General features: G+C 44.8%; 1 protein-coding gene across 1 annotated transcript; it reads left to right on the forward strand.

Annotated features, from left to right (window-relative positions):
* Nucleotides 1-3: 3 nt before the first annotated feature.
* TAC1 (tachykinin, precursor 1) lies at nt 4-5,661 on the forward strand (the record flags this gene model as incomplete). Its single annotated transcript, XM_010290816.1, has 3 exons — nt 4-100; nt 737-760; nt 5,031-5,661. Coding segments are annotated over 3 exons (171 nt in total), but the record flags the coding sequence as incomplete, so codon positions are not given.
* Between the last annotated feature and the right edge of the window lie 17,002 nt (nt 5,662-22,663).

A 22,663-nucleotide genomic window follows, 5' to 3' on the forward strand; every position in this document is an offset into this window, starting at 1 on the left:
CAGGAGGAGCTGCCGCTGCCCCTGGAGCACTTCCTGCAGAGGATGGCCCGGAGACCCCGGCCCCAGCAGTTCTTCGGCCTCATGGGCAAGCGGGATGCCGGTGAGCGGGGCGGGGGCTCGGTCCCTCTCACGCCCCTCTGGGGTCCCCTTCTCCCAGCGCTGCGCAGCCCTTTACAGCGGTTGTCACTCGCTTTCCATGCGTTAAATCCTTCTCAAAAGTTGCGATGTGGGTTGTTTGGTCCTGGGTTGTTTGGTCTTTTTGTTTGTTTGTTTGTTTCCCCCCAAAGTTTAATATCAGATAAACTCGCGGATTGTTAAAGAGGTAAAAATAAATACTGCATTGAAGTGCTAAGTGCACACCAATTACAGCATGTAAATACCAGTAAGGAGGATCACGATTAAGTCACACGTGCCATTGAATTGCCCAAGTGTGGAAATTTGTTGTGTAGGCAATTATTGCCGTGTTTTCTACATGTTTACTGATCCAAGAATTGATCTAAGCAACTTGGAGCTAAACAGATCTAAATCGTGTGGGTTTAGCTGAAACAAGATTTTGTAGTCTATTCAAAAAGAAATGCAGTTGTAAACGATTGCCTGAATTTCCCTTGAGCTGAATATGCGTAGGGTAGCCTCTGTATTTGATTCTTCAAAGCATTGCAGTAGCATCATATGTATTTGCCAATCCTTTTTGAACAACTTTTTCCTTTTTTTCTCTTTCTTTTCCTCTTCCAATCAGGATATGGCCAGATCTCTCACAAAAGTAAGTTTAAAAAATTCAAATATTTTAAGTAATTATTAGAAGATATTCAAATGGGGAATAGTGCATTTGAGGGAATTAGTTAGAAGGTGACTGAGTTTAGCTAAGGACTGGCAGCACTGGCGGTGGAGGAATATCCTGTTAAAGGATTGAACTCCCCCCCTCAGTGAAGCCTTGAGCCTGTACCTCATCTGAGCAGCCACAAGCTTTGAGAATTCAATTGACATTAATGTGTGGATGTTGCAGCTCTCTCTTATTTCCCAGGGGGGCGATTCTGTAAGCCGTTCTCACAGGCAAGGCAAGCTTACTGCCAGGCTGAGAGAGGAGCAATTAAGATGGCAAAATCTCGAAAATTCGAATAGTGAATTCCCAAATCCCTGAGAATGATTCCACGGGAGAGCCCATGTCATCGCATGTGAGATACTGTATCTGTGCTCTCAGCATTTTCAGGGTGGGAATCAGACCCCTGCTCACAGCAGGGGCCAGTCTATGATCTACTTCCATATAAACAAGTATATCTTGCCCCATTAATAATTGCTTTGCTTCTGGGTAACGCCGAGCAGGAGATGGTTATCAGCAGTGTGGCATTACGCTGTTCTGCACAGTGATAGTTTTATTATCTGAATTTATCTGAAGATGCTTAGACTAGAGCCAGAAGACTTTTAGTAAGTAAAAATGATCTTATAATCTGTGAGACCTCCTCTGCCCACAGAAGTCAATAACTGTCACGGTGTTGTGTTAGCCGCAAGATTTTATCACTAGGATTATGTATTGGAAGGCCAATTAAAGAGTCCAATACAAAGCTCATGTCAAATAATCTGCTTACTAAAGTAAAAAATTACAGCTTTCTGAAACTGCTTCAGCTTGAATTAATACCTGCGAGGTCTGAGGATCTTGGTTTGTAGATGCATTAGCCAAGCAAAATTCTTTCCAAGGAGAAATTTCCAAGCTTGCTTCAAAAGTCAGCTTGGAGAAAGAATGGTTCCTTTTTGGCCCTTATCTGAAACTATAGCTACCATTATATCTGATATGTGCTGTAGGCCAAAACTTGGAGTAATTTATCCTCTACACCTCCAGTGCCTTGGAGTATTAATGGGACAGGAAGGTAATATCTGAACTCATAAATATTCCAAAAATAGGACCAGACTGTCTAGCTCAGACGTGTCCAGACAGAGTCCCATTGGCTTCCTCTCCATTAAGGGCTCTGCCTGACCCAAAAGGAAGACTTTTTCCATGTTACAGAAAAAACCACCATCAGGTAGAACAGGTGCATCATACAGGTGCAGGCTATGCCAAGATACTGCCGCCTTGTGCATTTGCTCAAATCAACAGAAATTGTACTGGGAGAGGAAGAAGAATCAGTTTTGGGCCATTGTTTTTCCATTATTCTTAAACTCAAAGACCAAAAAGTATCTCTGAGTTAATTAGAAGATGCCTGCTAACTGGCCTGTGCCTTGGTCTAACCTGTTTAGTCTGATTAGTCAGACTGATGTTTGTTCTCCATTGTTTGAGAGTGCTGTGAACAACTGGTATGCGAGATGAACAGTTTTGGAGCCGGTGTCTTCCTTCCTCATGAGAACATGTTATAAAAGCCTGCCTATATTTTTTTTTTTCAGGGCATAAAACAGACTCTTTTGTTGGACTTATGGGCAAAAGATCTTTAGATTCTGGTATGTATATGACTAAATCTGGTACTTGGTGATGTATAGTCTCTTCATTCCGTTGCCTCTTTGTTCTCTCCCAGCGGATGGAAGCAGCAGCCTTTATGTCGTGTAGACCTAGAGTTCTCTGAAAAAGGACCAGGATTCTCTTTCTCAGCCAAGATATTTCAGGGTCCGCTTAACTCTCATGCTTGAGATGATCAGGCTGGTCTGAGCTGCCATAGTGCAGGCAAGGTCAGGTAGAAGTCCCCAGAGAACTTTCCTTACTGCCCCATCCTTGCCAGCAGCATGCTCCGCTGGTCCCCAAAGTGCTATTACAAGGGAAAAAAAAGTGAAATTTTACTGACAAATCAGGAAAAAAGCAGAGGCTGAAAATGTAAAGCTCATTTAAACTTCTGATCCAAACCTCCCTGGATAAAGGGATACCCTCATTGTCTCTGCAAGACCACTATTCCTCAAACTTGAGCAGGAGGTGAAAGAGCAGAGATCGGCCATTAACACCACCTCATTCTGCAGGTCAAGCTGTTAAACATTCCCAGCCTCCTCCAGCTTTTCATTTTACCTAAAACATTTTTTGCCTTTTTTTTTAGGATTTTAACCGATGCTGTGAATTTTTTGTTATTTTCCCATAGCATCCATATAGGGCAGAATCCTCCTCCCTCATGTGCACAACCCCTGTGGGTAACTGCAGGCTGCCAGTAGCTCTACCTTCCCTGTGCTACAGGGCTCTAATGAGGAAATCCCTCAATGTGAACAATAAAGTGTCAGTTAATTCCCCAGAATAGGAATTAAAAAAAAAACAAAAACCCTAATGCGTATTTCATGCCTCTGAAATAGTTCTCGCTGTTTTGTTAAATGGATGATAAAAGTCAAATTACTAGCTGACACCTTTATATTATGTGAATACACGCTGTGATCTATATTCTGCAATTATGGTTGTCAGTAACTTTTATTTTCAATTAAACCCTGTTCAGACTAGTAATATTGCTCTCTGCATCATTTTGCAAATTGCTATGTATCATGAATAATTTTGCACCATTTTATCTGTGGTGGCAATAGCTATTAAATGCATAATACCTGTAAATATATCTGCTATCACAAAAGTAAATAGCCTGGAAGTAATAAATTTGGTTTCGTTTCCATTGGGATTACATTTACATTAATATGAGAATGCAAAATACAGCAAATATTTAAAAAAGGCAAAGATTTGATTGCCCTAATTTCAAAATTGCTGGTATAGTTATGTAAAGGTACTGTTATGTGGTATTTGTAACCAAGGCAAATAATGAATTTTTACCCTGTCGGGCTATGTAATACCCGCCTGACAGGTAAAACTAGAACTCACTGCTTTTCTGCCTGATTCCCTGAGAGGAAAATGGTAAATAGTTGCTTCTGCTCCTCTGGAGGAGAAGATGGGGCCTATGGACTGTGTCATCAAAGCAAGGTCAGGAGCATGTGCTAGGCTTGTCTTTACTTCTCCCTACTCAAAGACGTTCAACCAGGCAGGACCTTTTCTTGGTGCGGTGCCTTGGTGCCATGGTTTTCTTCTTCTGCAGCAAGCCCCTGAGTCCCCCGGTAGTGTGCAGGAGTTGACACCAGTGCTGAGTTAAAGCCTCGTGTGACAAAGCAGAGTGCCAGCAGCCTGGGGTCTCCATCCCTGGTTTGGTAAAATGGGGTCTGACACTGGGTGTCTCGCAGGCTGTGTGGTCTGTCGGATGAACGCTCCAGGTAGAAGCTGGGAAACAGTCACACATACAGTAAAGATACTACAATAACCCATATTAAGAAAGAAAGCTCAACTCATTTTGTATTTAGCCCAGTGAAAATTGAAGTCTTATTCATAAAAATCTTCACTGATCCAAAATGCCAGCTCCCTGCAGGATGCCCCCAGACTAGCTGTGCCTTGCATGCAATAGTCGGGCACGCATACGCTCCGTGAAAGCAATCCTCCCATTGGGGTCGAAGAGAAGATGACTTTGGTGACCAGCTACGTCACCCTATGGTCAGCCTCTGCCCAAGAAGGGCTCTCTGGGTTTCCCTCTCATTTTAAAAGAGCAAGAAGAAGAAATCTACCACTACTAGATGCTAAATATGTTATTGAAGACTATTTTAGGCTGTGGTTGGTCCACAGGGCAGTCTGAGGTTTGCTTAGCTCCTGCTGCAGATTTTAGTAAAAGCTATCGCTGTGTGCATGGCTTGGGGACAGGGAGGGTTTAAACCTGGCGAAGAGCTGACTGCGCAGGACAGAAGGTGGCAATGTCCATGCAGAAAGTCTCTACCCACACACTGATCTGAGAGCTCAGATCCCATCAGTGAGATGGATTACTGGAACAGAAAACGGCTTTGAGTGAACGGTCCTTCGAGCCGCTCGAGAGACGGGAGGTAGAGAGCACTGCACAGACCTTCAGCCTCCTGGAGAATTGTGTAGTCTGAGGGGTAAAACCAAATCAAAGCAGCTCGGGGCTGTGCCAGGATCCCTCATCTCGGGTCTCAAACGCCCCGACGGGGTCCGGCAGTGACCCAGCAGACTGCAGGTCTCTGACGTTTCCGTGTGCTTGCCGGGGTTTACGCGAGGCTGCACCATGTGCTTCATTCTGCTTCGTTTTTTGCAGGATCCTCTGAAAGGAGCATAGCACAGAATTATGAACGGAGGCGTAAATGAGACATTCCCGTGCATTATTTATTAAACTTCATTTGTTCCAATGGCCAACGCAGTGTAATATAAACTAACCACTGTACGGAATAATTATTTATTTAATAATAACCAACGGGTTGGGGTTTTTTTGAGTTGTACATTCAATAAAATGATTATTTTTCATATTGTGGCAATGATACGTGTTGTGTAGGTATGTTGTGGTTCTGAAAGGACCAGCAACCCTGGTGACGTCTCACAACAAAGCACATCGTTTGATATGACCTGTAAAGTTATGTTCACTAGGCAATGAAAATCTTTTGTTCATTGAAAGCGAGTCTATCAGCTTCACAGACAATGCAGAACAGAGCTGATGTACAGTCTAGTGCCTCAATTTGTTTTCATGGTTTATAATGTACTGTAATTTCTGTATCGAAAAATATATTTGTATCATTGCAGCATGTTTTATGTTTTGTGACTACGTATCTATATATTTTAAACAGGTGGGGTGGGTAAGGTTTGAATGGGAATTTGAGGTCTTAATTTCATAGTCTGGAATTTTCTGATAGTAACATTTTAAATAAAAAGTACTCTGGGGATTTTGCAACATACTTTCTTTGATGATAGTGATGGAGTTATTTCCTGCGTTGGTCCAGAAGGAGACTCGGATCCAAGCAGCAGTTGTCTGGGGCCAGAAAGAAATATCAGATTAATGACTTCTGCAGGGAGGCTGTGAGCCTCCTACTGCGGGTTTGGTGAATGTTTGGGGGATTTGCTACTGGACACAGGAGTTCCTGGGATTGCTCTGGGTCACACAAGGTGCCATCCATGCTAAACCCAATGGAAATCAAGACGTGTGTTGACTGAATGAGACGGGCCCAATGTATCCCCCAGCTCCAAGTGGAATAATTTGCTGTGGAATTCATCCGCTGTTGCAGGTTTATTATTTGATATTATTTGAAAGCCAAGCATTTCATAAAGTCTAGCCCTCAGATTCACAATAAAAGCACCTGTTGGCTTCAATCCATGCAATGTAAGAGAAAAAAATGTGAGTGTAATTATCTTTTTAATTAAATTGGCTGGTTACTTTATTTCCAGGGCAGTCCCAAAATGCTACATACATCTCGCCAGATGCCAAAGCATCTGGGGGGGTCTATATTCTTTCCACCAGTTAAAAGCTACAGTTCTCTGATGCTATCGTACAAGCCTTCATCACAGATGAATCAGCAGTGAAAACAGTCAGCTTATACAAATCAAATTTAAAAATAAGTAATACAGAGTGATTAACTGGTTGCTGGTTTACATTTTGGAAGCGAACTCGGCAACCTCCATTTTCAAGTTTATCATCTGAGCCGTCCCCACAACTGCACCCACTAAGAGCGGGTGGGCGTAGGACCTTCTTCCTGCTAGGTTAGGAGCAGCACCTAAGCCTGCCCAGGCTTAAAACAGACCTGGCTCCTAGCTAAGTAGGAGCTGGCCCCAGCGAGGTGAGGGGCTACACGGTGGGAAATCGGAGGCAGGCTTGCAACAGGGACCACGCGCGTGTGAGACACGGTGGTTGTACTGGCGCTCTGCCAGCTCTTCGTCTTGCCGGGGCTAATTTTCAGACTAATAAGCTTCTGTGTCAGCTCCCACTGAGCTCGGTGAGGGGGGAAGCTGACTGCTGGGCTAACAGCGTTAGCAAAAGGACTGCAGAAATGCGTGTTGAATAACGCTCGCTGAAGGGTAAAAAGAAAGAAAAAGCTTTAAAATGCTGTTCCCCAAGCCTGGGAGCCCACGGTGCTCCCAGACCTCACAGCCCATGTGCGCTGAATTGTGAAACACAGAGAGGAAATAAAAAGCCCTGCTGCTCACTCCCTGCAGCCTGTGCATCTCACAAGCCTTCCCTCAGAAGCAACCACTGCTTCCAGAGAAAGCCACACAGGACAGAGTGGGCTTCAAGTGTTTGGAGGACAGCACAGATACTAGTTAACAGCATCCAGCAAAGGGCTGGGACTGAATTTTCTGGCAAAACCATAGAATCATAGAATGATTTGTGTTGGAAGGTACCTTTAAAGGTCATATAGTCCAATCCCCTGCCATGGGCAGGGAAATCTTCAACTAGATCAGGTTTTTCAAAGCCCCATCCAACCTGACGAGGAATGTTTCCGGGGATGGGGCATCCACAGTGTCTCTGCACAACCTGTTCCAGGGTCTCACCAGCCTCATTGTAAAGAATTCCTTCCTTATATCCAATCCAAATCTACCCTCTTTCAGTTCAAAACCAGTGCCCCTTGTCTTGTCTCTACAGGCCCTGCTACAAAGCCTGTCCCCATCTTTCTTATAGTTCCCCTTTAAGTACTGGAAGGCTGCAGTAAGGTCTCCCTGGAGCCTTCTCTTCTCCAGGCTGAACAACCCCAACTCTCTCAGCCTGTCCTCACAGGAGAGATGCTCCATCCCTCTGATAATTTTTGTGGCCTCCTCTGGACCTGCTCCAACAGGTCCATGTCTTCCCTGTGCTGAGGGCTCCAGAGCTGGATGCAGGACTGCAGGTGGGGTCTCACCAGAGCAGAGCAGAGGGGCAGAACCACCTCCCTCGACCTGCTGGCCACGCTGCTTTGGATGCAGCCCAGGATGTGGTTGGCCTTCTGGGCTGTGAGCACACATTGCCAGCTCATGTCCAGCTTTTCATCCACCAGTCCCCCCAAGTCCTTCTCGGCAGGGCTGCTCTTGATCCCTTCATCCCCCAGCCTGTATTGATACCGGGGGTTACCCCAACCCAGGTGCAGGACCATGCACTTGACCTTGTTGAACTTCATCAGGTTCACATGGGCCTACTCCTGAAAGCCTGTCAAGGTCCCTCTAGATGGCATCCCTTCCCTCTAGTGTATCAACTGCACTACCATCATTTTCTCTAGAAGGAAAGGCTGACTCTCCAGAGTCAAAATATTCTCCTATTACATGGCTGTCTGAAGAATGTTTTTAATTTGGGATTTGAAACAACTCATTTCAATTTCTGGTGGCAAAATAATGTCAGGTTTGCACTAATTTAGGTTTTTAACAATAAGATTAAAATTGGCATTGATTTATATGTTTGTAAAGACATAGTCCAAGCTAGAAATAAACCAAACTCACACAAAAGGCACTGCCTGAAATATTCCAACTAACTCTACCAACAACACAAAATGCTCTCATCGTATTTCAGCACAGGGGACCGTTCATCCGTGGTGGGGCTGTGGGGCCGTGCCAGCCCAGCAGGTCTGGGGCAGAAGCGGAGGTGCATGTACCAGGCACATTTGTCCTCACAGGTATGCTGGGGTCCTGGAGACTCAAACAGGAATTCTTATTCTTAGATCTTTTTTCAGCCTTTAGTAGTGAGTGGTGCAGTCTATACATTATTGAGTAACTTCAAAGGGACTTTTTAATCATTTCTGTCGTCTTTTATCTCCCTTTTGAGGCTCCTTTGGCTTTTAAACACTTTTACATGTTGGACAGCATTGCTTGCAGCCCCGGGGCACTTGTGCCTTGGATCACTGGGCAATGTCAGCCCTCCAGCTCCACTGAAGGCTTTGGAGAGGCTTCCACTAAATCCCCTGCCACCTCTGCAACAGCTAGCCATGACCGTGACACAGACTTAGCTCTTCTTTGATGGTAACAGTCTGACATCCCTCAAGCTGCGTAAGATAATCGATAATGCTGCAGCAAGGGCATCAGTCAGTGAAATGCAAGCAAGCTTTAAATAAAGTAATAAAAATCTTTCTAGGAGATCAGCACAGAGAGTAAACCCAGAGTGATGCTGGTAATTATCCCCACTGGGGAGGTGCTACAGGCAGTTTGACGCCATAGTCCCCCTCCAACATGCTCTGCTTCTCTTTTCCCTTAGAAATACATCATTCATCTGCGTCACGGCAGGCGGCTGCTCTTCTGGTGGGTCCTGTCTCACGCACACAGGCCCTCGCCTTCCCCCAGGCGGGGGGATGCTGAAGTTGGGCTGGCAGCAGCCCGCCTTGCCCAAGCGTGACCCAGAGGACCATCAGCTCCATCCATCACCTCCATCTCTCTGCCGTTGCATGGAGACTGGTCCCCCGTTGCACAGATGGAGCCAAGCTTACCCTGGGGAGCCAGGGCCACGGTCTACATAGCCCCCCGTCAACCAAGGAGCTGGGAGGGGGGTCTGGCTCCCTGTGTGCACCTCACCAGGGGAGCTTGGGCTCTGCAGCGCTTGCCCACTCGGCTGCCACGAGTGACTCTCTTGCTGTGTTCACATCAGGAGGCTGGTATTTTTTAGCATGGCCATAACCAAAAGTAAAGGAAGAATCTGGAAATTTCTAGGCATGGAGACCTTTGTGGGGGACCCAATCCCCAGCCATCGTTAGCTAGAGCAGAATAACTCCAGGAGGTTTTTTTAAATTACTAAAGTGATTCTTAAAAAAGCTGTTTATTCAGCATACACCAATAACAGCTCCTTCAGAGCTATCAAGAGCCATTATTTAAATGCAGACTTTGTCCCGGTATTTTCTTAAACTATGACTTAGATAACTCCTTTAGCATAAAGAGATACCGAGCAAGTCCCAGTGCAAACTTCAGTAATGACCAAATTTCTTTCATGGTGAGCCTGAACAGTTCCCTGAGCCATAATATCGCAGACTGCGTTAACAAACGTCTCCCGGAGTGCCGGGATGAGAGCACACAGCGGCTTCTTCCCTGGAGTTGCACTGCATCAGCATGCAGCCGCCTGTGATTCCAGGTACAGCTCCGTGTCCTCACGCTACCTCCGAAATGGCTTGCTTCCCTTTACAAGAATAGTCATTACTGGAAGAGTAGGTTGGTTCTGTTCGGGTTTTTTTTGCTGTTAGCAAGCGTCCAAATGTCCTCAAACCTGTCTACATCTTTCAGGGAAGACAAGCAGAGTCTCTTCGCATTATTCTCTTAATGTTTTTGAAAGAGCATAGACTGAAACATTTGTCAACAGGAGAGGCATCTGGGCTGTATGAAATTCATGATGGTATTAATTAAAAATTATCACTGCTCCATCCCTGATAGGTACCTCATTTCTGTCAGAATAAAGCAGCAACTCATCAGCTCAGAAACTCCTTTTTAAAGAAAGGTACGCAGAGCACTTGCAAAAAATATCACCTCTTGTTTTCTACGTCATCTCCAAATTAAACAATATCACCGCTTACTGCATATAGAAGAAATGAAACGTGAACAGACGGTTAGAAAACCAGACTCTTCACCTGTCACAGTGCTTCGTGCTCTCCCAGAAGCCTGGGGGGAGGAAGCCCGGCAAGCTGAAGTGGCTTGGCCAGAGCTAACAACAGTGGCTGAGCTAGAAATGCGACGCACACCCTGTACCTAACCCCCCACATCTGCACGGTGCTACAAGGATAAGGTTGAATGTTAAGAAAATCTCTGGGAAATTAAAAAAAAAAAGCCTTTTTTTCCCCTTATCTAAACCATTTCTTACACTGTTATTTCAGAAGCGTAGCTCTAAGAGAGTTAAAAGACATACCTGCACCAACATATATCAATATACTTCTAACATTGTTTTCTGCATGAGCCAATTTGTATTGAAAACACCTGACTGAGCGACAAAGGAACACTTTTAATCACAGATTTTCAATTTTGGCACATAGAAATACTTTTTATTTTCACTGTTATAATACTCAGAAAACAATAGGCACATTGTAATTCTGTTTACCAAAGCACTAAAATTGAAGCAATACCCTCTGGAAGAAAATCTTGCTTGGAGAAGATACGCATTAATTACTGAAGCAACATACGCATGTAATGTGGCTACATTAAGACTGCATTTAAAAGCAAAAATTAAAAGTAAAATCCCGTTGATTTGTGACAGATTTTCTGCGTATCTGCGTGAAAAATAGGTTGTATTTGTGTCTGCTAAGTTATATGATGGGTACAACTGAGAAATGAAGTTTTCAGTGTGATAAAAAGAGACATTTTAAGGCACATTTTGCATATACCTGCAGTTACCTGTTTGCAGAAAGAAAAATTTTGCATATGCATTTAGCTGAGTTTTTTATTGCTCATATGATGTACCCATACACTTGAGTTTATTTTAATAGAACTGTACCACATAGCTGAAGAAATAATGTTGCATGCTGCATCCTTTTCTAAAAATATTTTATTTTTGAGATACCACCCTGTGGTGGATTGTGGGGCACTGGGACTACACCCAGAAATATAGATGCTGCGTTTATTTAAAAATAGGACCACTGGGGCAGCCCAGCAAATCTGGTTCCGTTTCAGGGCTGGCTGCCACGGGGAGGAGGAGGGCTGGGGAGTGGGCTGAGCTGGGCGGAGCGGGGGCGAGGGGCCGGGCAGCCCTCCGCGGCCGCGCTGTGGCACCGTGCTAGCGCCCACGGCACGGTCCCCGCTCCAGCTCCAGGAGCTCTGGGCCATGGGACCTGCTGCTCTGCGCAGAGGTCCTGCTGCCACACTGGCTGCTGGTTTGCGTGACCTTGTTTTATGAAAATCATCTGGAAAAGAAGATAGAACTGCAGAAAATGTTTTCCTCGTTACCCTTTCCTATGCACAGAAGTTACCGGAAGAGTCACAGGGCATTAGCTGCCCCAGCAGAGGGGATCTAGCCCCGCAGCTCCTGCGGCAGATGGGAACGGGCCTCCAGGCACCCCCAGCCCCGTTAAAGCGAGCCCTTCCTCATCCACCGGGGAAACTCTCCCCAGGCTGCAGCCTTCGCCTGGCGAGGCGGAGGAAGAGGAGCTGAATTTCTAGCAGAGCGGCGGATCATCCCTCCGGCCCGTGCACCTGGGGTGTCAGCAGAAGTCATACACCCCTTTTCTTTCCATGGAGTCAGTCACCACTATAACTGCATTAAATATAGGAACAGCTCAGTTTTAAAGCCCCTGTTGAGAGCTGAGAGTCCGAGAAGAGTTTATTCACTTATATTCTCAAGTTTTTTCTAAAGAAACATTTGTTTTACTGTCGCTGTTGGTATTGCTGCATCTAAAAGATACGGCTACCTGTGCTGCAGAGGAGATGATTTATTGCACTATGGACAGCAAATCTCATCCGGCATTTACCATTGCAATGGCAGAATGGATTTGTGCTGGAGCACTTTCCAGCTCAGACAACTTACATCTATCAGCAAAAAAGGAGCTTTGCTGCAGAACAGAAAAGTAGCACTTCCAAACAAAACACGACCAGATGCCAAAATGATGAATTTACTTTGCCTCCCAGCCGGAAATGTTTGTGTCGAACACAAACCAATAAGCCCACTAGATATTATGCATTATGATATTATTAGTACATTTCAAAGATATTTATTTAACATTAGTAGATTTTAAAGGTGAACTACGTAGCCAAATGGAATCTCTTATTCTTTTTTCCTTTGCAGGCCAAACAATTATTTTATAATTCTTAATGCTAGTTCTTCCAAAAACCTGCTCAAGAGACTCTGTAAGAAAGATGACCAGCACCAGGGCAGTGCTGCCACATCTCTCTTCTTCTAATGTTTTTCACATGTGCCATGGCCTGGATTATCACATATAATCATGTGATTATATGAGAGTCTCACATTTCATGCTGAAAAAGAAAGAAAGTTTCCAGGCAATAGGTGTTCAGAGGAAAATTTTGAAATTATTCAGAAAGGAGAAGGAAAAGAGAAGTTCCAGGTACAGTCTTTTATAAAACTTTATGGGTTTAATATATGCTTTAAAAAAAAAAAAAAAAAACAACAGATGAGTGCCTGGCACTGTCAGAACTCCATAAGTTTGTACACTCAAACTCAATCACAGATTCTCAAAACCACCAAAGTGCTGTTCCCAGGGGGAAAAGTGTCACCTTGTGTTAGTTACTCCCTTTCTCTGCAACTTTACAGAGCACTGAGACTTTATTCTGTAGATTATTTCTGCACTGCAGAAGATAACCCTTTACCATGGAAACCCAAGGGAGAGCCGGCACTATGCCCGCTTTGGGAGTTTCATTGCCATCTTGTTATTCTGTTGATGGCTTCATCATCGTAGCCATGAGATACTGCAATTACAACAGTCCCCAACCAGAAGGGATGCACACCATATTGGTTTGGTCCAACAAGCCCAAGAGCATGGCCCAAGACGGGTAGGAACTTGCTTTTGTCACAGGCATATGATCTGAGTGCACAAAGAGACGTCCTAATTTCAGGAAAAATACATTTCACATGAAAATCGTTACAAGAAAAGTCTTTCTTCACCTGAAAGGATTTTCCTCATGATTTTCTCTATGCCTCTCAGAAGGACTTTTGCTTTGAACTTTCAAGGGTTTGGTCAACTATTAGAATTATAAAGACAGAGTTTTCACTTTCCTGACACAGAAAGAGGGTGCCAGAACTGCCATGGAGTATTGTTTCTTTCATCTTTATTAGCTTTTTGTTTTTAATTCATATGGTGATGTTAAGGAATAGACCCTGCAGGAAATGAGAGAGATGTTATTTCTCTTTGTACTAGAGATGAACAAATTTATCTCAATGTGATATTCCAGTGACCTGAGGTTCAGAGCAACCGAACCACAGGCTCTTCAGTTATAAGAAAAAAAAAAGGCAATTTTTTAAAAAATGTAATTGGTTATATTATATCATGATATCATTTTCTTGAGAAGACCTACACAAGTCCTTTCCTAAAGAAAACTGTTAGGAGGGGACCACCAGCACTGTCCGGCAGCCATAGCCCCCTCTCTCTCACCCAGATTTCACTGAGAAAACCACGGTTGGAAACACAGGCTCTTGTAGAGAAACAACATGCGTAGCAATTCAGAGCAGCAATCTGGCTCTACCCCTTTTGTATCGTTGCACCTTTTAAACACACCTCAAAAGATATAATAATCATGATGTCCCCGAGAATATGCTTTAAGCATTTGATCCTGCTGAGGCAGCTGTTGAAGCATTTAAGGGTGATTACAGCAAATTTCTAAAGCTCAATATTTACTTAAAGCCTCGCTCTACTAAAACGCTCATGAATCTTTCTTTTTTTTTGTCTCCAAAGAGCAAAGGAGATCAAAGTTGTAATGGAAAAAAAAAGCGTCTGAATGGTTGTGACTTTTTTTAAGGTAACTCAATTGAAAATCATGGTTGATACCTCCTACACTTTGTTTTTTGATATTGATTCCTTCAGAATTATCTAAAATAGATATAATTGAAGCAGCCAATAAAAAATCCCAAGATTTAGAATAACGATAAGCCTGGAGTAGAAGGACACATTTTACAGAGTATGCTGGATGGAGCCCTCCATTTCTATTTGCTGAGTAACGTTATCATGTCAGATAAAATTAAATTTGCTATTTCCCTATCACCTTTTCTCGTGTTCAAAACACACAAACAAAAAATTATCTTGATCCACTGTTTGCTCAGCATTGCATGCAAAGACACCTCTTTACATGCTGAAACACAGCACTACAGGGAGCAGAACTCCTCTTCTGGGGCTCCCGGAGTCACCGAGGACGAAATCCGTTCCATTTCCAGCCCCTTCGCTGCCCTGCCGCAGATGTCCCCTCCGAGCTGGCTTTGTGGCTCCCAGGATTTAGCGGACATCAGCCAGTACTTTGAAGGCAGAAGCTGAATAATATTCTGCCGTCAGCGCTGTCACGGTAAAAAAACCTATCCTGAACTTGTGCTGGCTGCCACCCACTGGTTTCCCATCCAGTTCTTAAAAGCTGCCGATGTCCCCAGGTACCACGAATTTTCTACAAAACCGTAAGGCGCTCGGCTCCAGGCTCGTCCTGTCAGGCTGGCTGAGGCGAAGCCTTACTACGCGCGCCTGCATTAAAGCAACGCCTGAAAGCCTGCCGGCAGATGAAGCCTGGCAGCTCTGTCCCGGGCTGAGAGCGGGCTTTCTGCCGCGCAGGTTGCCGGCGGCGGCAGCAGCGCTTTCCGGTAGACCCTGGGAGAAAGCCTCGGCTCCAGCTCCGTCCTTTCCCACCTCACCCGGCCGGCCAGCGCGACGGCTCCCGTGCAAAACCACCGGGTTTTCCCACCGTCGGTCCCCAGCACGCGTGTGCGCGCAGGAGCAGAGCCAATACGTGACGAGCACAGGCTGTGATGGGAATTATTACGTCTGCATGACATTTTCGTATCCCGCACCCGCTACAAACTCCACGTGTGCGTGACCTGTTTTTTCGGCACTGCAAAATTAGCAGCGAGGAATTATCAGTGAGTCAGAGGGCTGCAAATATTGTTGTGCCAGGACAACTTTTATTCACAGGAATAATGTAGGCATCTCGCATTCCCTCCTAGGAACTTCGATAGAGCCAGGCCATCACTGAAAAATATTTGCATACTTAAACTGCTTCATTATCTCATAAATGCCTCTAATCAGTCATTTGCATGCTAAGAGAAGAATAATGGTAACAAAACTGAAGAGGCGTAGGAAATGAATGCAAATACCTCTTCACAATCTCGTGGAGCAAAAGATTAAAAAAAAAATGTATTTATGAAGAAAAAAATGAACAAAATTATAACAAGTCCATTTTGGTCATGATGATTAAAAAAATTACACCATAGTAACAGTTTCCATAATAGACTATTTCAATAAAGCATTTACGTAGAGGACACTTACATTTCTACAGAGAGCTACTTACTGCATTTATCTTTTCTATTTCAAGCTGGGGCAGTAAGCCATGCTTAATTTTAAACACAACAGGAGAACTGTCTGACAGCTCCAGCTGTTTTGGCTGTGTTCTGCACTAGAGCAAAAATATCTGAACAAAACTGTCAATTAATCTGAGCTATATTGAAATCAGTCGATTCTTTAACAGTGAAGGAGGTGTGATTTAAAAATAAAGAAATCATGCTGAGATATCTGGACAAAATTCCTGTAACCTAGCATCCTCCACAAGTACTATTTAGAAGACACAGGGAGACTGAGAGACTTCTAGGTCATCGTACATATTTTATGTTGTTTCTATCTATATGGAGCAACTTTACGTGCGGTTCAACTTACTCGGGGTATCTTACTGTCTTACACAGAACCATAAAGCAGTGAAAGACGATGCTCCTACCCTAACCACAATCCGCCACAATTAAGCCTGAAAAGAGGAAACCTTGTCCTGTGAGCCTTGCCTAAGGCATCACAAAAGCAACGGGGATCTTGCCGTGATTTCAACTGGCTTTCAGCAAGGTGTCTAAAGCAAAACTGTATGTTTGCTCCTGCACCCACGGGCAGCCAAATTCTGCCTAGCTGCATGCCAGGCAGCTGAGCTTTTTTCCTTCTTCCAAATCTGAGGCATTCCAAAAAAACCAGCGTTCAACCTAATACAATATACATCAATATTAACTAGTTAATCAGGTCACTTTTACATCAGGTCCTTTCTCCTCACGCAGTACATGTCTGGGGTTCTGCGCCGTGGATGTTGCTGAGTCCCTTCTACAAGCTCCTGAGCACCGTCAGAAGTTGCTAAGATCAGACAGTGAGAAAGGGGAGCAGAACAGTAGAAATTACTGATTTTCACTCATTAGACTGGTCCAAAAGGAGCATTTTTAGCTGTCTCAGTGAAGCGTTTGAGGGACCTACTTCTTCTGTTTTTCTTTCATTAGATTTGGGTATAACTTTAAGGCAGATGCCATTCCAAAGACAAACCACAAATGTTTTACTGTAGATCATAGCAAAATTAAGTTTTTTTTAGTTTTATTTTGAATTACATTATTTTTCTAGAGAATAATTTCATGGCACAGAACAAGGCTAGCAATGCTGTGCGAGCACAGACAGCTTGATCAACAGAAACATTTGCCTGGATCTCATCAGCATGTGGCTAATTTGAGCCCTCAGACCCTGAGCACACTTAAGGAGAAAATAAGTTAATTTCTTTACCAGACTAAGCACACAAAATCCTGGGAGACTCCTTGCATAGTTAAAATTCCTCTAAATTGATCCTTAATATGTGCTTCTGAGATAAGCATAAAAATACCAAGCAAGTGCACTGTCCACCCAGCTATTGCTTTCTGGTAACTTCTGGCTTGATACGCCAAAAAGATATAACACATTCTTTAAATAACACTAGTCTGCCTTGAAAAAAAAAAAAAAAAAAGAAGAAAAAAAAAATCAGTCAATAAGTGTAGTCAAACCTGGCATTCACAAAGGCTCCAGTCTGAAAGGTCTCAGAGACACCTTGCTGCTCCCAGCTTGGTGGTCATGCCCCAGGAAGGAGCACCCCAGGGGACTTGCCCTCTTCTCTGTCTTCCCATGAGGAAGAAGTTCCTCTGCTCTGATTTAGGTATTACACTTATTTTCCTGGGGCTGCAGAATAAGGAGAGGCATGAAAAAGTCCTTCCAGACTTGAGCACCAGGGATGCTCAAGATGCAGAGATGCAGAGTACCATGAGCATGAGACTCAGATGCCCCTGTCTCCCTCCCCTCCCCAGCTCCAGCACGTGGGGATGCCGAGGAAGTGACTAATACAAAGGAAAGCTATTTTCTCTCATTTCAGTCCTGCACAAGCCATGTTGTTATTGTAAAAAGTCTCTGTGAAATTAACAGGGCAATAGGAAAGCCAAGTGGGGCGACGGCAGGGTGAGGTCTTCAGCCTGGCAGGCGTCAGCAGCTCCCAGTACGCTGTACTGGGAGTCTTGTCTCCATCGACTCATGATCTGCCCCCAGAAGAGCTTTGCAAAAGTGCTGGCAGGGAGGAGGAAAAGAGCAAGAAGGTCCCACGTAAGAGGTATGCCTACACATCAGCTACTAGGTGAAATACATATCCCACAGCTCGTGTGACAACCAGTGCCAGCCACACTAAGATGACTCGTCTCTTCTGTGTTGCTTCCCAAGGCACTTTGGGCCCGCGAGGGTTCACCTCCCACCAAGCCACATCCCTCTGGGGCACACGGTGCCGAGGAGATGAGCGGTGCCGTCAGCCTGCTAACGTGCATCTCAGCCTCGGCTCTGCTCAACTCCCCAAGCAAAAATTTGCTCAACTCAGTGGTGTGTTACAGGAGTTGCGAAGGCACACCAGGCACGGGGTCTGTTTGCATCCAGAGCCCTCCAAGGCGTTGTTTTTCTCTTAGACGTGTCACCTGCTCAGCGGAGCCGAGACTTTCAATCCCCTGAAGAACGTCACGGCATTTCTCAGTCCTCCACTCCACAGCTTGTTTTTAAAGGACGCCTCGCTTAAACGGAGATGGTCTAATACAGATAGATATTGCAAAACACTTTTCTACTGCTCACCCAGCCTGTAGCCAGTTGATTTTGGTTTGTGTTTTTATAGCTCAGAGAAACAAGCAAGTTTGTCTCCAAACTTCCTTGGAGATAAAGGATGTGTATTTAAATAAAAGCTCGGGGGCAGCGGGCGTGGGCAGGGAGCAAGATTAACAAGATGTTCTTGACCCCAAGTTTTGGAAAGGCCCCATTCATTTGATGATGATCTACCCTACCAGAGGGGATCCCAAATTAATTTGCTTAGAGAGCACCACAAAGGGTGGCATGCCTGTGCGAGGCTGTAGGCTTCTGGGAGAACAGGTATGGCTCCATCCCCTCCCTCACCTCACACCTACCCAAACAGGATCCAGACTTTTGCCCTTACGGTATCCACCTCCTAACTGCACTCTCCCAATGTATATTCAAACCAGCCTTCAATCTTCTTCCTCCCAAACTGGGCCCTACAAGGCCTCACTCACCTGATAAAGACTGCCGCAGTGTTTTTTGCCTTGAATTCCCCAGTCCAGCCAGTTCCTGAGCTGGAAGCCCTGGCTGGGTTCCCACAGGCACTGACTCAATGGCACATTGCTCTCGGCCAGACGAGTTTGGTGATGCCCAAACACAACCGGGCATCAAATGTCGTTCAACAGGGACACAGATATTGAGCAGCACCTTCTGACATACAGGAAAGCACGGGCTCGCTCTGTTTACATGATCAGCTGCAGAGTTACACTCAAGAGAGGCAGGAAGCCCACCTTGTTGTCCCTAAATGCCATGTTTAAGCCCCAGCTCCCCATGCTTTTTTCCTGTAGGGGAGAAGCAAGTCCACCCTCCCACTCAAAACTCCAAGATGAGATTATTTCATCAGTAGTTGGGAGATTCACCACAAAAACAGGTGAGGACAAAAGCAACCAAGCAGGAAACCTTGCTGGAGAGGTGCAGTCACAACCCCCTGGGACTGCGTGCTCTGGAGAGTGCGGAGGAGAGAAAGCAGCTGGGAATGAAGAAAGCCTGAACCCGCCTGGTCATTCCTCAACTTACCTTCACAGCATCCTTCTGAGAGTGGGAAAGGGCCGCACTGGAGAGGGCAGAGAGGCTTAAAAGTGCTTTCCTCCCGCTCACTATGAAGTTTTCATTGGAGTGAGGGGTTGAGCCCAAGTTTTCTCTCCTCTTAGAAAACTAAAGATGGCTCAAGAGCTGTGCTGGGAGTGGCATTTCACTGTGCCTCACAGTACGACATAAACCACGTTATTTCAGAAAACAGGGCTGGCGTCACAGTACGCGTACGCATATCCCCATTCCTAACGGCCTTTCGGATGTTAACGCATCTTTTCCATGAATCGCCTATCATGGGCTGCAAAGAGCAGGCCGTCACGCCGGGTTTTGTCGTGCACCACACCGGAGCGTGATGGCAGCGATGGGGAAGAAGATGCACGACATGGTGATAGACGCAGCCGAGAAGTGTGTGAGCCTAGCTAGGGAGGCTGAGGGTACACATGGATGCCCCACACCGTATCCTTGACCTCAGTATGATTCCTAACCCTGGCATTACTGCCGCTTTTTCTGTGGAAGTGGAGGCAAAAAGGATTTTCCAGGGTGGAGAATCACAGACAGCAAAAGCTCCTGGTTGCTAAGAAAATAAAAATCTCAGCAAGAGAGCAACAGAGACATGACAGCCTGTCATCCAGGAGAGCATGGCAGGGATGTCACAACAGCTGTCTCACCTTAACCTGGGGGGCTGTCTCTCATGTTTTGAAAGTAACCGATGACGCCCGACGTATGGACATCTCTGCTACGCAATGCAAATGCTGCCAGGGGACAGCGATCCCCCGACGGGCACCTCTGCCATCTTCTACACGAAAAATTCATACCGACTTGGGGTCCATAAAGCATGAACTTCCCAGACACCTGCTCTGCAGAGTCACCCTGCACTGCAGACTTTTTGGCTACCAGCAGTGAAAATTTTTATAATTCAGTGAATTTTAAGGCAGCGAATTTTCAGAATTCACGAAAGACAGCGTAGCTCTTCTGTGAGACCCGAGCATTTGCCGCTTGGCGCCAACTCAGCCCGGGCAAAGCCTGCACCGCATGGGCACCAGCAAACCTCACCAAAACCATGCACGGGCAGAAAACAGCACTTCGGAAGATATTCTTGAAATATAACAAACTCTGATGTCCGCAGACGGCAACCTGTTTATCCACAGCACATCTTCCACACACTTCCTTACCAACTCGATTTCAGCTCGAGGAAACAATCAAACCTTCCTGCCCTGCCCTCCCAGACTGCCAAAGGAGTTCCAATTAGTGTCAATTGGGATAATAGCTCTATTTGCATTTTTAAGCTATTATTAGCAAGTTGTCAGTCAGCCAGTAATTTGTATCACTTTGGTATAATGAGTATTTAAATATTTAAAAAGAGAACATTCCTTTCTACCACCCCCTTCCTTTTTGTGCTAAAATAATAATGGTTTTAATCAAAAGTAATTTGTATTAATATGCATTTTGCCCCAGGTGTTAAGAGCAGTCTTCAAGAGCAGTGGTTAGAGATGTTAAGTAATAAATGCTATTAATATAGACAACTACTTCTATCCTTGATAGTAGCAGAAATGGAGGCTGCTTTTGCAACCAGGTCATTCTGGCTCTTCTCTTAGTCTCTGCAAGATGATGATGGTACAGGAATTGAGGTCAGTTCCAATAATTTTATGTATCTGGGATTATAATCTCGAAAGGACTATTTTGGACCAAATTACTCTATCTTCTCCTTAGTGAAAATTCCTCAATTAAGCACCCCGTAACAACCCCCCCCCCCAAATAAAAAAAAAGGGGCAAGCGGAAGACCACCCTCCAGGTGAACACCCCCCCCCCCCAAAAAAAAAAAAAGGGGCAAGCAGAAGACCTCTCTCCAGAGTGAACCTGGAGCAGGTGAAGGGTTGTGTTAATTCAGCCAGCCAGCTATACATTGCCATTATACCCCCGATGGTATAATTGCTGGGGGATGTTGTTTCCCGACGGGATTCGAGGTTTGAGTCTGGATGCTCAGGTATGTGCAGTCTGCCGCCGTTCATCATCAGACAGAGCTTGTAAAACAAGTGGATTGGCCATTTACATAAATAGGAAATCTTTCCAGCTTAATATGATGTACTGCATTTTATAATGCATGTGTGTGTGTGTGTGTATATATATATATTTAAAATCACTCTTTTGACAAAAAAGCAGAGGCATGGCCCTAAGCCTTTCCCCTAGAGTAGGACTCATAGTGTTCTCTCTGTATGACTACCCAAAATCCTGCAATCCACACGTTAATTGTGATAGAAGTAGGAAAAAAAACCCACCACCAAACCCTTAATTTCAGAGGTAAAATTAACATTCCTCATTCCCCAGCCCTGTATTATCTTCCATCTTCCCTACAGCTGGTATTTTATACCTATTCTAACTCACATTTCTGATTTTTTTAATATCATAACTGGTTTTTAATTACTTTCAAATTGAATATTGAATGACTTTGGTGCTAATGCATTCAACTCTTAGCTGTCTTCTCACCTGCAGCACCAGCATGTGAAGCTCTGCACAGCATCTTGTGAGCAAGATCAATTAAGCAACGTTTTTCTTTTCTGCTTGGCTTTATCCCTATTCTAATCTCATACTTATTAAAATCCCTTCCACGAAGCTCACGCACAAATCCCACTGACAAGCGTGTGTGAAGGAACAGGCTAAAAGCACACAGAGAGGAGGATGGAGAGCAGTCTTCCCCAGGAGTGAAGAGCTTGTTTGCCCAGACACGCTAACAGCGGCTGCCATCTGCCGGCTAGGGAAAAAAAAAAAAAAAAAAAAAATCAAAAATCATCTCTCGATCCAAATTCAAACTTTCATATACTCTTTTTGGCCTGCTGGGGGAAACATGTTTGCCTGTTGGCTTCCTCGGACACAGGGAAAGGGGCAAAGCTGGGAGGCTGCAGAGCAGAGCCAGCCTGGACCCACTCGCATGGGAGAAGTACAAGCATCAGGTGGACTCTAGGGTGCTGTCGACATCTTTTATTGTAGCTCATAGGACACTTGAAAGATGCAAACCTGAGCACACAGTGCACAAAAACTAGCTGCCCAGCTAGTTTTCTCTTACTAGAAGAGTTTCCAGGCAACTGAAAGATGGAAAGTGGGACTACAGAGAGGAGTGGCTGAAATACCACGAACAGATCTTGGAGAGCAGCATGCACAAACCCTGTTGATACATCACCTCCCGTAGCTACCAGCCCTACTAACTTCCAAGATACCACTGCAGCATAAACTACCTCTCTGCTTCCTCCTTCTCAGTCCCTTCTCTCCTTACTCAAGCTTTGTAAATAAAAAATTAAACTTCCTCATTTAAATTTAAATTAATTAAATTACCATTATTAAATTTAAATGAAAATACATAAAGATTTTGTGCATTATCTGCACCCAGAGGCAGGCTCATTCAAAACTTTCTAAGATTTTCCTAATCACAGCCTTTAGATCAACT

Source organism: Phaethon lepturus, unplaced genomic scaffold, assembly GCF_000687285.1.
Source record: "Phaethon lepturus isolate BGI_N335 unplaced genomic scaffold, ASM68728v1 scaffold11197, whole genome shotgun sequence".
Taxonomy (NCBI): domain Eukaryota; kingdom Metazoa; phylum Chordata; class Aves; order Phaethontiformes; family Phaethontidae; genus Phaethon; species Phaethon lepturus.